Genomic DNA, 15,000 nt, shown 5'->3' on the forward strand with positions numbered 1-15,000 from the left:
TTGGAGCCGGGGCGCCGCCGGCCTGGTCCGGTGGCGGGTAGACCTGTTCCCGCCGGCGAGCGGACTTGGAGCCGGAGCGCCGCCACCCGGCCCGGTGGTGGGTAGACCTGTTCCCGTCGGCGAGCGCACTTGGAGCCGGAGCGCCGCCGCCCGGCTCGGCCCGGAAGCGGGTAGACCTGTTCGCGTCGGCGAGCGGACTTGGAGCCGGGGCGCCGCCGCCCGGCTCGGCCCGGAAGCGGGTAGACCTGTTCCCGTCGGCGAGCGGACTTGGAGCCGGAGCGCCGCCGCCCGGCTCGGCCCGGAAGCGGGTAGACCTGTTCGCGTCGGCGAGCGGACTTGGAGCCGCGGCGCCGCCGCCCGGCCCGGCCCGGTGGCGGGTAGACCTGTTCCCGTCGGCGAGCGGACTTGGAACGGGGCGCCGCCGTCCGGCCCGGCCCGGTGGCGGGTAGACCTGTTCCCGCCGTCGAGCGGACTTGGAGCCGCGGCGCCGCCGCCCGGCCCGGCCCGGTGGCGGGTAGACCTGTTCGCGTCGGCGAGCGGACTTGGAGCCGGAGCGCCGCCGCCCGGCTCGGCCCGGAAGCGGGTAGACCTGTTCGCGTCGGCGAGCGGACTTGGAGCCGGAGCGCCGCCGTCCGGCCCGGTGGTGGGTAGACCTGTTCCCGTCGGCGAGCGGACTTGGAACCGTGGCGCCGCCGCCCGGCCCGGCCCGGTGGCGGGTAGACCTGTTCCCGCCGTCGAGCGGACTTGGAGCCGCGGCGCCGCCGCCCGGCCCGGCCCGGTGGCGGGTAGACCTGTTCCCGCCGTCGAGCGGACTTGGAGCCGGGGCGCCGCCGGCCTGGTCCGGTGGCAGGTAGACCTGTTCCCGTCGGCGAGCGGACTTTAAGCCGGGGCGCCGCCGCCCGGCTCGGCCCGGTGGCGGGTAGACCTGTTCCCGCCGGCGAGCGGACTTGGAGCCGGAGCGCCGCCACCCGGCCCGGTGGTGGGTAGACCTGTTCACGCCGGCGAGCGGACTTGGAGCCGGGGCGCCGCCGTCCGGCCCGGTGGTGGGTAGACCTGTTCCCGTCGGCGAGCGGACTTGGAACCGTGGCGCCGCCGCCCGGCCCGGCCCGGTGGCGGGTAGACCTGTTCGCGTCGGCGAGCGGACTTGGAGCCGGAGCGCCGCCGCCCGGCTCGGCCCGGAAGCGGGTAGACCTGTTCGCGTCGGCGAGCGGACTTGGAGCCGGAGCGCCGCCGCCCGGCTCGGCCCGGAAGCGGGTAGACCTGTTCGCGTCGGCGAGCGGACTTGGAGCCGGGGCGCCGCCGCGCGGCTCGGCCCGGAAGCGGGTAGACCTGTTCCCGTCGGCGAGCGGACTTGGAACCGTGGCGCCGCCGCCCGGCCTGGCCCGGTGGCGGGTAGACCTGTTCCCGCCGTCGAGCGGACTTGGAGCCGCGGCGCCGCCGCCCGGCCCGGCCCGGTGGCGGGTAGACCTGTTCCCGCCGTCGAGCGGACTTGGAGCCGGGGCGCCGCCGGCCTGGTCCGGTGGCAGGTAGACCTGTTCCCGTCGGCGAGCGGACTTTAAGCCGGGGCGCCGCCGCCCGGCTCGGCCCGGTGGCGGGTAGACCTGTTCCCGCCGGCGAGCGGACTTGGAGCCGGAGCGCCGCCACCCGGCCCGGTGGTGGGTAGACCTGTTCCCGTCGGCGAGCGCACTTGGAGCCGGAGCGCCGCCGCCCGGCTCGGCCCGGAAGCGGGTAGACCTGTTCGCGTCGGCGAGCGGACTTGGAGCCGGGGCGCCGCCGCCCGGCTCGGCCCGGAAGCGGGTAGACCTGTTCCCGTCGGCGAGCGGACTTGGAGCCGGAGCGCCGCCGTCCGGCCCGGCGGTGGGTAGACCTGTTCCCGTCGGCGAGCGGACTTGGAACCGGGGCGCCGCCGTCCGGCCCGGCCCGGTGGCGGGTAGACCTGTTCCCGCCGTCGAGCGGACTTGGAGCCGCGGCGCCGCCGCCCGGCCCGGCCCGGTGGCGGGTAGACCTGTTCGCGTCGGCGAGCGGACTTGGAGCCGGAGCGCCGCCGCCCGGCTCGGCCCGGAAGCAGGTAGACCTGTTCGCGTCGGCGAGCGGACTTGGAGCCGGAGCGCCGCCGCCCGGCTCGGCCCGGAAGCGGGTAGACCTGTTCGCGTCGGCGAGCGGACTTGGAGCCGGGGCGCCGCCGCCCGGCTCGGCCCGGAAGCGGCTAGACCTGTTCCCGTCGGCGAGCGGACTTGGAACCGTGGCGCCGCCGCCCGGCCCGGCCCGGTGGCGGGTAGACCTGTTCCCGCCGTCGAGCGGACTTGGAGCCGCGGCGCCGCCGCCCGGCCCGGCCCGGTGGCGGGTAGACCTGTTCCCGCCGTCGAGCGGACTTGGAGCCGGGGCGCCGCCGGCCTGGTCCGGTGGCGGGTAGACCTGTTCCCGCCGGCGAGCGGACTTGGAGCCGGAGCGCCGCCACCCGGCCCGGTGGTGGGTAGACCTGTTCCCGTCGGCGAGCGCACTTGGAGCCGGAGCGCCGCCGCCCGGCTCGGCCCGGAAGCGGGTAGACCTGTTCGCGTCGGCGAGCGGACTTGGAGCCGGGGCGCCGCCGCCCGGCTCGGCCCGGAAGCGGGTAGACCTGTTCCCGTCGGCGAGCGGACTTGGAGCCGGAGCGCCGCCGCCCGGCTCGGCCCGGAAGCGGGTAGACCTGTTCGCGTCGGCGAGCGGACTTGGAGCCGCGGCGCCGCCGCCCGGCCCGGCCCGGTGGCGGGTAGACCTGTTCCCGTCGGCGAGCGGACTTGGAACGGGGCGCCGCCGTCCGGCCCGGCCCGGTGGCGGGTAGACCTGTTCCCGCCGTCGAGCGGACTTGGAGCCGCGGCGCCGCCGCCCGGCCCGGCCCGGTGGCGGGTAGACCTGTTCGCGTCGGCGAGCGGACTTGGAGCCGGAGCGCCGCCGCCCGGCTCGGCCCGGAAGCGGGTAGACCTGTTCGCGTCGGCGAGCGGACTTGGAGCCGGAGCGCCGCCGCCCGGCTCGGCCCGGAAGCGGGTAGACCTGTTCGCGTCGGCGAGCGGACTTGGAGCCGGGGCGCCGCCGCCCGGCTCGGCCCGGAAGCGGCTAGACCTGTTCCCGTCGGCGAGCGGACTTGGAGCCGGAGCGCCGCCGCCCGGCTCGGCCCGGAAGCGGGTAGACCTGTTCGCGTCGGCGAGCGGACTTGGAGCCGGGGCGCCGCCGCCCGGCTCGGCCCGGAAGCGGCTAGACCTGTTCCCGTCGGCGAGCGGACTTGGAGCCGGAGCGCCGCCGCCCGGCTCGGCCCGGAAGCGGGTAGACCTGTTCGCGTCGGCGAGCGGACTTGGAGCCGGAGCGCCGCCGCCCGGCCCGGCCCGGTGGCGGGTAGACCTGTTCCCGCCGACGAGCGGACTTGGAGCCGGAGCGCCGCCGCCCGGCTCGGCCCGGTGGCGGGTAGACCTGTTCCCGCCGGCGAGCGGACTTGGAGCCGGGGCGCCGCCGTCCGGCCCGGTGGCGGGTAGACCTGTTCCCGCCGGCGAGCGGACTTGGAGCCGGGGCGCCGCCGTCCGGCCCGGTGGCGGGTAGACCTGTTCCCGCCGGCGAGCGGACTTGGAGCCGGGGCGCCGCCGTCCGGCCCGGTGGTGGGTAGACCTGTTCCCGTCGGCGAGCGGACTTGGAACCGTGGCGCCGCCGCCCGGCCCGGCCCGGTGGCGGGTAGACCTGTTCCCGCCGTCGAGCGGACTTGGAGCCGCGGCGCCGCCGCCCGGCCCGGCCCGGTGGCGGGTAGACCTGTTCCCGCCGTCGAGCGGACTTGGAGCCGGGGCGCCGCCGGCCTGGTCCGGTGGCAGGTAGACCTGTTCCCGTCGGCGAGCGGACTTTAAGCCGGGGCGCCGCCGCCCGGCTCGGCCCGGTGGCGGGTAGACCTGTTCCCGCCGGCGAGCGGACTTGGAGCCGGAGCGCCGCCACCCGGCCCGGTGGTGGGTAGACCTGTTCCCGCCGGCGAGCGGACTTGGAGCCGGGGCGCCGCCGTCCGGCCCGGTGGTGGGTAGACCTGTTCCCGTCGGCGAGCGGACTTGGAACCGTGGCGCCGCCGCCCGGCCCGGCCCGGTGGCGGGTAGACCTGTTCGCGTCGGCGAGCGGACTTGGAGCCGGAGCGCCGCCGCCCGGCTCGGCCCGGAAGCGGGTAGACCTGTTCGCGTCGGCGAGCGGACTTGGAGCCGGAGCGCCGCCGCCCGGCTCGGCCCGGAAGCGGGTAGACCTGTTCGCGTCGGCGAGCGGACTTGGAGCCGGGGCGCCGCCGCGCGGCTCGGCCCGGAAGCGGGTAGACCTGTTCCCGTCGGCGAGCGGACTTGGAACCGTGGCGCCGCCGCCCGGCCCGGCCCGGTGGCGGGTAGACCTGTTCCCGCCGTCGAGCGGACTTGGAGCCGCGGCGCCGCCGCCCGGCCCGGCCCGGTGGCGGGTAGACCTGTTCCCGCCGTCGAGCGGACTTGGAGCCGGGGCGCCGCCGGCCTGGTCCGGTGGCAGGTAGACCTGTTCCCGTCGGCGAGCGGACTTTAAGCCGGGGCGCCGCCGCCCGGCTCGGCCCGGTGGCGGGTAGACCTGTTCCCGCCGGCGAGCGGACTTGGAGCCGGAGCGCCGCCACCCGGCCCGGTGGTGGGTAGACCTGTTCCCGTCGGCGAGCGCACTTGGAGCCGGAGCGCCGCCGCCCGGCTCGGCCCGGAAGCGGGTAGACCTGTTCGCGTCGGCGAGCGGACTTGGAGCCGGGGCGCCGCCGCCCGGCTCGGCCCGGAAGCGGGTAGACCTGTTCCCGTCGGCGAGCGGACTTGGAGCCGGAGCGCCGCCGTCCGGCCCGGCGGTGGGTAGACCTGTTCCCGTCGGCGAGCGGACTTGGAACCGGGGCGCCGCCGCCCGGCCCGGCCCGGTGGCGGGTAGACCTGTTCGCGTCGGCGAGCGGACTTGGAGCCGGAGCGCCGCCGCCCGGCTCGGCCCGGAAGCAGGTAGACCTGTTCGCGTCGGCGAGCGGACTTGGAGCCGGAGCGCCGCCGCCCGGCTCGGCCCGGAAGCGGGTAGACCTGTTCGCGTCGGCGAGCGGACTTGGAGCCGGGGCGCCGCCGCCCGGCTCGGCCCGGAAGCGGCTAGACCTGTTCCCGTCGGCGAGCGGACTTGGAACCGTGGCGCCGCCGCCCGGCCCGGCCCGGTGGCGGGTAGACCTGTTCCCGCCGTCGAGCGGACTTGGAGCCGCGGCGCCGCCGCCCGGCCCGGCCCGGTGGCGGGTAGACCTGTTCCCGCCGTCGAGCGGACTTGGAGCCGGGGCGCCGTCGGCCTGGTCCGGTGGCGGGTAGACCTGTTCCCGCCGGCGAGCGGACTTGGAGCCGGAGCGCCGCCACCCGGCCCGGTGGTGGGTAGACCTGTTCCCGTCGGCGAGCGCACTTGGAGCCGGAGCGCCGCCGCCCGGCTCGGCCCGGAAGCGGGTAGACCTGTTCGCGTCGGCGAGCGGACTTGGAGCCGGGGCGCCGCCGCCCGGCTCGGCCCGGAAGCGGGTAGACCTGTTCCCGTCGGCGAGCGGACTTGGAGCCGGAGCGCCGCCGCCCGGCTCGGCCCGGAAGCGGGTAGACCTGTTCGCGTCGGCGAGCGGACTTGGAGCCGCGGCGCCGCCGCCCGGCCCGGCCCGGTGGCGGGTAGACCTGTTCCCGCCGACGAGCGGACTTGGAGCCGGAGCGCCGCCGCCCGGCTCGGCCCGGTGGCGGGTAGACCTGTTCCCGCCGGCGAGCGGACTTGGAGCCGGGGCGCCGCCGCCCGGCCCGGCCCGGTGGCGGGTAGACCTGTTCCCGCCGTCGAGCGGACTTGGAGCCGGGGCGCCGCCACCCGGCCCGGTGGTGGGTAGACCTGTTCCCGTCGGCGAGCGCACTTGGAGCCGGAGCGCCGCCGCCCGGCTCGGCCCGGAAGCGGGTAGACCTGTTCGCGTCGGCGAGCGGACTTGGAGCCGGGGCGCCGCCGCCCGGCTCGGCCCGGAAGCGGGTAGACCTGTTCCCGCCGGCGAGCGGACTTGGAGCCGGGGCGCCGCCGTCCGGCCCGGCGGTGGGTAGACCTGTTCCCGTCGGCGAGCGGACTTGGAACCGGGGCGCCGCCGTCCGGCCCGGCCCGGTGGCGGGTAGACCTGTTCCCGCCGTCGAGCGGACTTGGAGCCGCGGCGCCGCCGCCCGGCCCGGCCCGGTGGCGGGTAGACCTGTTCGCGTCGGCGAGCGGACTTGGAGCCGGAGCGCCGCCGCCCGGCTCGGCCCGGAAGCGGGTAGACCTGTTCGCGTCGGCGAGCGGACTTGGAGCCGGAGCGCCGCCGCCCGGCTCGGCCCGGAAGCGGGTAGACCTGTTCGCGTCGGCGAGCGGACTTGGAGCCGGGGCGCCGCCGCCCGGCTCGGCCCGGAAGCGGCTAGACCTGTTCCCGTCGGCGAGCGGACTTGGAGCCGGAGCGCCGCCGCCCGGCTCGGCCCGGAAGCGGGTAGACCTGTTCGCGTCGGCGAGCGGACTTGGAGCCGGGGCGCCGCCGCCCGGCTCGGCCCGGAAGCGGCTAGACCTGTTCCCGTCGGCGAGCGGACTTGGAACCGTGGCGCCGCCGCCCGGCCCGGCCCGGTGGCGGGTAGACCTGTTCCCGCCGTCGAGCGGACTTGGAGCCGCGGCGCCGCCGCCCGGCCCGGCCCGGTGGCGGGTAGACCTGTTCCCGCCGTCGAGCGGACTTGGAGCCGGGGCGCCGCCGGCCTGGTCCGGTGGCGGGTAGACCTGTTCCCGCCGGCGAGCGGACTTGGAGCCGGAGCGCCGCCACCCGGCCCGGTGGTGGGTAGACCTGTTCCCGTCGGCGAGCGCACTTGGAGCCGGAGCGCCGCCGCCCGGCTCGGCCCGGAAGCGGGTAGACCTGTTCGCGTCGGCGAGCGGACTTGGAGCCGGGGCGCCGCCGCCCGGCTCGGCCCGGAAGCGGGTAGACCTGTTCCCGTCGGCGAGCGGACTTGGAGCCGGAGCGCCGCCGCCCGGCTCGGCCCGGAAGCGGGTAGACCTGTTCGCGTCGGCGAGCGGACTTGGAGCCGCGGCGCCGCCGCCCGGCCCGGCCCGGTGGCGGGTAGACCTGTTCCCGCCGACGAGCGGACTTGGAGCCGGAGCGCCGCCGCCCGGCTCGGCCCGGTGGCGGGTAGACCTGTTCCCGCCGTCGAGCGGACTTGGAGCCGGGGCGCCGCCGCCCGGCCCGGCCCGGTGGCGGGTAGACCTGTTCCCGCCGTCGAGCGGACTTGGAGCCGGGGCGCCGCCGGCCTGGTCCGGTGGCAGGTAGACCTGTTCCCGTCGGCGAGCGGACTTTAAGCCGGGGCGCCGCCGTCCTGCCCGGTGGTGGGTAGACCTGTTCCCGTCGGCGAGCGGACTTGGAGCCGGAGCGCCGCCGCCCGGCTCGGCCCGGAAGCGGGTAGACCTGTTCGCGTCGGCGAGCGGACTTGGAGCCGGAGCGCCGCCGCCCGGCTCGGCCCGGAAGCGGGTAGACCTGTTCGCGTCGGCGAGCGGACTTGGAGCCGGGGCGCCGCCGCCCGGCTCGGCCCGGAAGCGGGTAGACCTGTTCCCGTCGGCGAGCGGACTTGGAACCGTGGCGCCGCCGCCCGGCCCGGCCCGGTGGCGGGTAGACCTGTTCCCGCCGTCGAGCGGACTTGGAGCCGCGGCGCCGCCGCCCGGCCCGGCCCGGTGGCGGGTAGACCTGTTCCCGCCGTCGAGCGGACTTGGAGCCGGGGCGCCGCCGGCCTGGTCCGGTGGCGGGTAGACCTGTTCCCGCCGGCGAGCGGACTTGGAGCCGGAGCGCCGCCACCCGGCCCGGTGGTGGGTAGACCTGTTCCCGTCGGCGAGCGCACTTGGAGCCGGAGCGCCGCCGCCCGGCTCGGCCCGGAAGCGGGTAGACCTGTTCGCGTCGGCGAGCGGACTTGGAGCCGGGGCGCCGCCGCCCGGCTCGGCCCGGAAGCGGGTAGACCTGTTCCCGTCGGCGAGCGGACTTGGAGCCGGAGCGCCGCCGCCCGGCTCGGCCCGGAAGCGGGTAGACCTGTTCGCGTCGGCGAGCGGACTTGGAGCCGCGGCGCCGCCGCCCGGCCCGGCCCGGTGGCGGGTAGACCTGTTCCCGCCGACGAGCGGACTTGGAGCCGGAGCGCCGCCGCCCGGCTCGGCCCGGTGGCGGGTAGACCTGTTCCCGCCGGCGAGCGGACTTGGAGCCGGGGCGCCGCCGCCCGGCCCGGCCCGGTGGCGGGTAGACCTGTTCCCGCCGTCGAGCGGACTTGGAGCCGGGGCGCCGCCGGCCTGGTCCGGTGGCAGGTAGACCTGTTCCCGTCGGCGAGCGGACTTTAAGCCGGGGCGCCGCCGTCCTGCCCGGTGGTGGGTAGACCTGTTCCCGTCGGCGAGCGGACTTGGAGCCGGAGCGCCGCCGCCCGGCTCGGCCCGGAAGCGGGTAGACCTGTTCGCGTCGGCGAGCGGACTTGGAGCCGGAGCACCGCCGCCCGGCTCGGCCCGGTAGCGGGTAGACCTGTTCCCGTCGGCGAGCGGACTTGGAACCGGGGCGCCGCCGTCCGGCCCGGTGGCGGGTAGACCTGTTCCCGCCGGCGAGCGGACTTGGAGCCGGGGCGCCGCCGTCCGGCCCGGTGGTGGGTAGACCTGTTCCCGTCGGCGAGCGGACTTGGAACCGGGGCGCCGCCGTCCGGCCCGGCCCGGTGGCGGGTAGACCTGTTCCCGCCGTCGAGCGGACTTGGAGCCGCGGCGCCGCCGCCCGGCCCGGCCCGGTGGCGGGTAGACCTGTTCGCGTCGGCGAGCGGACTTGGAGCCGGAGCGCCGCCGCCCGGCTCGGCCCGGAAGCGGGTAGACCTGTTCGCGTCGGCGAGCGGACTTGGAGCCGGAGCGCCGCCGCCCGGCTCGGCCCGGAAGCGGGTAGACCCGTTCGCGTCGGCGAGCGGACTTGGAGCCGGGGCGCCGCCGCCCGGCTCGGCCCGGAAGCGGGTAGACCTGTTCCCGTCGGCGAGCGGACTTGGAACCGTGGCGCCGCCGCCCGGCCCGGCCCGGTGGCGGGTAGACCTGTTCCCGCCGTCGAGCGGACTTGGAGCCGCGGCGCCGCCGCCCGGCCCGGCCCGGTGGCGGGTAGACCTGTTCCCGCCGTCGAGCGGACTTGGAGCCGGGGCGCCGCCGGCCTGGTCCGGTGGCAGGTAGACCTGTTCCCGTCGGCGAGCGGACTTTAAGCCGGGGCGCCGCCGCCCGGCTCGGCCCGGTGGCGGGTAGACCTGTTCCCGCCGGCGAGCGGACTTGGAGCCGGAGCGCCGCCACCCGGCCCGGTGGTGGGTAGACCTGTTCCCGTCGGCGAGCGCACTTGGAGCCGGAGCGCCGCCGCCCGGCTCGGCCCGGAAGCGGGTAGACCTGTTCGCGTCGGCGAGCGGACTTGGAGCCGGGGCGCCGCCGCCCGGCTCGGCCCGGAAGCGGGTAGACCTGTTCCCGTCGGCGAGCGGACTTGGAGCCGGAGCGCCGCCGCCCGGCTCGGCCCGGAAGCGGGTAGACCTGTTCGCGTCGGCGAGCGGACTTGGAGCCGCGGCGCCGCCGCCCGGCCCGGCCCGGTGGCGGGTAGACCTGTTCCCGCCGACGAGCGGACTTGGAGCCGGAGCGCCGCCGCCCGGCTCGGCCCGGTGGCGGGTAGACCTGTTCCCGCCGGCGAGCGGACTTGGAGCCGGGGCGCCGCCGTCCGGCCCGGTGGTGGGTAGACCTGTTCCCGTCGGCGAGCGGACTTGGAACCGGGGCGCCGCCGCCCGGCTCGGCCCGGCGGCGGGTAGACCTGTTCCCGCCGGCGAGCGGACTTGGAGCCGGAGCGCCGCCGCCCTGCCCGGCCCGGCGGCGGGTAGACCTGTTTGCGGCCGGTGCTCGGAGCGTGGCACCGAATTCGCGGATCGAGCGGACGGCGTGCAGCCGCTAAATCCGTCGATTGGCGCGCCGGCGAGCCCTTCCGACCCCGCCCTGACCTCCCGGATTTCCCACAGTTCTTTGCGAGTCCTTCCAGCGGGCATGCTCCGTCGAGTACTCTCTCGGGGGTCTTGTTGCGGAGACTCCATCTCCCGTGGCCCTTTGCGGCAGACTTGCTCTCCGGCGTAAAGGCTTTCCCCTGCCCCGAGGGTGAAAGAAGAGACGTTCTCTGCGGGGCGGGGAAGCGGGGGGAGTAACTGGGACTCTCTTTAGGCGGCGCGGCTGCGGCCGACCGGGCTCGGCCGCCTCGGCGCCGCCGGGAAGAGCCGGTGTCCGAGCCTAGCGGCTAGAGCCGGTCTCGGGGCTTAGCGCTGCGGTTTCTGGCCGGCGCTCCGAGCGTAGCAGCCTTTCCCCTGCCCCGAGGGTGAAAGAAGAGACGCTCTCTGCGGGGCGGGGAAGCGGGGGGAGTAACTGGGATTCTCTTTAGGCGGCGCGGCTGCGGCCGACCGGGCTCGGCCGCCTCGGCGCCGCCGGGAAGAGCCGGTGTCCGAGCCTAGCGGCTAGAGCCGGTCTCGGGGCTTAGCGCTGCGGTTTCTGCCCGGCGCTCCGAGCGTAGCAGCCTTTCCCCTGCCCCGAGGGTGAAAGAAGAGACGTTCTCTGCGGGGCGGGGAAACGGGGGGAGTAACTGGGCCTCTGCCTGGGTGGCAGGGCTGCCGCCGCCTCGGCTCGGCCGCAGAGGTGCGCAGCGGGTAGAGTCGCCGTCCGTGCCCAGCGGGTAGAGCCCTCGTCCGAAGCCGGCGGGTAGAGCCGGTGTCCCGGGGCAGCGGGTAGACCTGTTTTCCGGGCTCGTCGGCTCGACGCGCTCTCCGAGTCGGGCGGCTCGAGCGGGTTCCAAGCGCTTAGCCGAGGCCCTCGGCGGACGCCGAGGCGCCACCGTTTCTGCCCGGGGCTCCGAGTGGGAAAGAAAGGGCGTTGTCTGCGGCGTGGGTAAAAAGGGGGAGTAGCTGGGACTCTCTTAAGGTGGCAGGGCGGCGGCCGACTGGGCTCGGCGGCGGGGGTGCCGGCGGGTAGAGTTGCGTTCCGAGCCCGACGGGTAGACGTGGTGTCCGACTCCGGCGGGTAGACCTTTTGTCCGAGCCCGGCGGGTAGACCTGTTGTCCGTGCCCGGCGGGTAGACCTGGTGTCCGAGTCGGGCTGGTAGACCTGGTGTCCGAGCTGGGCGGGTAGACCTTTTGTCCGAGCCCGGCGGGTAGACCTGGTGTCCGAGCCCGGCGGGTAGACCTGGTGTCCGAGCCCGGCGGGTAGACCTTTTGTCCGAGCCCGGCGGGTAGACCTGTTGTCCGAGCTGGGCGGGTAGACCTTTTGTCCGAGCTCGGCGGGTAGACCTGTTGTCCGAGCCGGGCGGGTAGACCTGGTGTCCGAGTCGGGCGGGTAGACCTTTTGTCCGAGCCCGGCGGGTAGACCTGTTGTCCGTGCCCGGCGGGTAGAGCTGGTGTCCGAGTCGGGCGGGTAGACCTGGTGTCCGAGCCCGGCGGGTAGACCTGGTGTCCATGCTGGGCGGGTAGACCTGGTGTCCGAGCCCGGCGGGTAGACCTGGTGTCCGAACCGGGCGGGTAGACCTTTTGTCCGAGCCCGGCGGGTAGACCTGGTGTCCGAACCGGGCGGGTAGACCTTTTGTCCGAGCCCGGCGGGTAGACCTGGTGTCCGAGCCCGGCGGGAAGACCTGTTGTCCGAGCTCGGCGGGTAGACCTGGTGTCCGAGCCGGGCGGGTAGACCTGGTGTCCGAGCCCGGCGGGTAGACCTTTTGTCCGAGCCCGGCGGGTAGACCTGTTGTCCGAGCTGGGCGGGTAGACCTTTTGTCCGAGCTCGGCGGGTAGACCTGTTGTCCGAGCCGGGCGGGTAGACCTGGTGTCCGAGCCCGGCGGGTAGACCTGTTGTCCATGCTGGGCGGGTAGACCTGGTGTCCGAGTCGGGCGGGTAGACCTTTTGTCCGAGCCCGGCGGGTAGACCTTTTGTCCGAGCCCGGCGGGTAGACCTGTTGTCCGTGCCCGGCGGGTAGAGCTGGTGTCCGAGTCGGGCGGGTAGACCTGGTGTCCGAGCCCGGCGGGTAGACCTGGTGTCCATGCTGGGCGGGTAGACCTGGTGTCCGAGCCCGGCGGGTAGACCTGGTGTCCGAACCGGGCGGGTAGACCTGTTGTCCGAGCCCGGCGGGTAGACCTGGTGTCCGAACCGGGCGGGTAGACCTTTTGTCCGAGCCCGGCGGGTAGACCTGGTGTCCGAGCCCGGTGGGAAGACCTGTTGTCCGAGCTCGGCGGGTAGACCTGGTGTCCGAGCCGGGCGGGTAGACCTGGTGCCCGAGCCCGGCGGGTAGACCTGTTGTCCATGCTGGGCGGGTAGACCTGGTGTCCGAGTCGGGCGGGTAGACCCTGTGCGCGAGCCGGGTGGGTAGACCTGTTGCCTAAACCCGGCGGGTAGACGTGTTGTCCGTGCCGTGCGGGTAGACCTGGTGTCCGACTCGGGCGGGTAGGCCTGGTGTCCGAACCCGGCGGGTAGACCGGTGTTCCGTGCCGTGCGGGTAGACCTGTTGTCCGAACCCGGTGGGTAGACCTGCTGTCCGAGCCCGGCGGGTAGACCGGTGTTCCGTGCCGTGCGGGTAGACCTGGTGTCCGAGTCGGGCGGGTAGACCTGGTGTCCGAGCCCGGCGGGTAGACCTTTTGTCGGGACCCGGCGGGTAGACCTTTTGTCCGAGCCCGGCGGGTAGACCTGGTGTCCGAGCCCGGCGGGTAGACCTGTTGTCCGTGCTCGGCGGGTAGACCTGTTGTCCCGGTTTTTGGGGTCGACCCGTTTCCCCACTCGAGCGGGGCCGAGCGGCCTCGTGCCCCGCCGGATGCTGGCGAGCATCAGGTCTACCCGGTTCCGGGGCTGGCGAGCATCAGGTCTACCCGGTTCCGGGACCGGCCGATCCGGCCGCCGCGGCCGCAGACGCCGGCCTGCGCCCCGCCGGCGTCCCGGCTCCGGGCCACCAGGTCTACCCGGCTCCGGCGGGACTTAGGCGCCTGGCGGCATTTTCGGGGTAGACGTGTTGTCGCGGCCGGCCCCGGAAGTCGGCCAAGGGGTCGCTGTCGGGCGCCGCCTCCAGTTAGGTCGAGGTGAGAGGCGGCCTGCTCTCGCGCGCCTCCCCGCTGAGGAGCCTCGAGCCGCTTTGGCGACCCGGCCGGGCCAGGACGCGTCTGTCCGTACTATGGGCAGGGGTTGTCTAGCAGCGCGGGTTCCGAGGGCCCCTTTTCTTCCGCGTCTGCTGCCGAGCGCGGCCTTCGGCGCGTGCCACGGGCCGGCCAACCCCACGAGCGGCAGGAAGGCCGGCGAGAAAGCCGCGGGGCACTCGGCCGGCTTCCTGGGGCGGGTCCGATGACGGGAAAGGAAGACGAGAGCCGAGCGCGAAAGCGCAGCCAAGGGAGTTGCGGGACTGGGACGGCCGAGGGGGGCCCGCGGGGGCCCAGCAGCGTCCAGCCCGAGCCGGTGGCGGCTGCCGGCTCCCCGAGGGCCCCGGGCGAAGGCGGTGGTGTGCGAGGGCGGCGAGGCGGCGTCGTCTCGTCCTTCCCATGCGCCGGCCCTAAGCCGGCGCCCGTCGTGCGGTGGCGGCGGGCATTGTTGCGGGCAGTTGGCGGCCGGGGCTGGAAGGGTGGAGCCCGCGTGGGCTTCTTTTGCCCGGCCGCCTCCCGAGAGCCCCGAAGATGGTCCGGGCCTGGGTGGCGGCGCCCTGTCCTCGGCTGACGGCGGCAGCGGTGCCGGCGGCGTGCCGGGGACTGGCGGTGGGCGTGCGGCCTTGCCTGGGCCCGGTCGGTTGCCGGAGGGGCTCGGTGACGGGACTGCCCGTTGTCGGGCGAGGCGGCGCTTCCCTGGGCGCGCCTCGCCTCTTTTGTTCGTCCCCCCTTCCTCGGCCCTAAGCCGGGGACCCGCCCAGCGGGCCGAAGGCGGCGGCGCCAGCCGGCCAGGGTGTGGCCGGCGGCCGCGCCGGCAGAGCGAGAACCCGACAGAGTTGCCCGGAGCCCCGGAGAGAGACGCACGATGGCCGTTGGCGGGCGAGGCGGCGGCGCCTCGCCCCTTCCTCCTCTCCGGCCGGCACCAGAGCCACGGCGGCCGGGCGGCCCGTGCGGTCGGGCCTGCCCCGCCGACCTGGCTGCCGGAGGGCTGGGTTCCGCGGAGGTCTGCCGCCCGGGGGCCGGGTTGCGGGCGAAGTGGGGGCGCCCTCCCGGCCCTTTATTTTTTTTTTTTTTTCTTCTGGCGGCCTTAAGCCGCAGCACGCTGAGCGCGCCGGGGAAGAAGAGAGAGAAAGAGAGAGCGCGAAGGCGGCCCGGCAGTGGCCGGCGGCCGCCGAGGCGCGAGCCCGTGGGCAGGGAGAGGGGAGCGAGGGGCGCGGGCCCCGCCCCGAACCCCGGGCGGCCGTGGCTAGCACGGCGAGTGAGAGGCGCGCGTGCTTTTTTCGGGGACCTTTTGGTTTTTCTCCCCGTCGCCGTCCCCCGGCCTTTCCGGGGGAAGCCGACGGCCGCGAGGCGGGCGAAAGCCGGTGGCCCCGCGGTGCGGTCGGTGGCGTTTTCGCACGCCGGAGGTGCCGCCGGGGCGAGCGGGGGCCGTCCGCGGCCCACGCCTCCGAGCCGGTGGCACCGCTCTGCGGAGGCGGCCGTGGGCCCGGCAGGGCCGGAAGCGCGGGTTGTCCGGAGCCGGGCGTCCGGCGGCACCCGCCTCCTGCCGGGCCGGGAGAGCCGTGGAGAAAGTATACCGCGTGCGGGCCGCCGGCGTCGGCGGCCTCGGGCGGCACGGGCCGTCCTCCGCGGGGTTGGCAGGCTGAGCGAGAGTGGCCGTGGGGCCGTTCCCCGAGCGACGATGGATGAGGCTTTTCGGGAGGCGTGGGAGAGGGCCCCCGGCGGGCCGGCGCTCCTCCGTGGCCGGCCGAGTGGCGCGGCGGAGGCCGGTGTTCGGGCCGGGCGGTCTCCTTTGCCCGTGGGCTTCCCGTGGCAGACGAGGTGTCGCCCCTCCCGCCGGGGAGGGGCTTCTTTACCGTGCCGG

General features: G+C 75.9%; 1 protein-coding gene across 1 annotated transcript in view; it reads right to left on the reverse strand.

The window, feature by feature from the left end:
* Positions 1 to 15,000, reverse strand: part of LOC127465050 (collagen alpha-1(I) chain-like) — a 22,071-nt gene that overhangs the window by 3,307 nt on the left and 3,764 nt on the right. Inside the window, exons 4-6 of the mRNA XM_051775547.1 lie at positions 14,993 to 15,000; positions 13,174 to 14,939; positions 12,876 to 12,969 (exon numbers count right to left, since the gene is read on the reverse strand). The exon at positions 14,993 to 15,000 is cut by the window's right edge and continues 130 nt beyond it. Of these exons, the coding sequence (XP_051631507.1) occupies positions 12,876 to 12,969; positions 13,174 to 14,939; positions 14,993 to 15,000 (1,868 nt within the window). The remainder of the gene's footprint in view (positions 1 to 12,875; positions 12,970 to 13,173; positions 14,940 to 14,992) is intronic.

This window comes from Manacus candei, unplaced genomic scaffold (assembly GCF_025592945.1).
Source record: "Manacus candei isolate 608988 ecotype Guabito, Panama unplaced genomic scaffold, ASM2559294v1 h1tg000310l, whole genome shotgun sequence".
NCBI lineage: Eukaryota > Metazoa > Chordata > Aves > Passeriformes > Pipridae > Manacus > Manacus candei.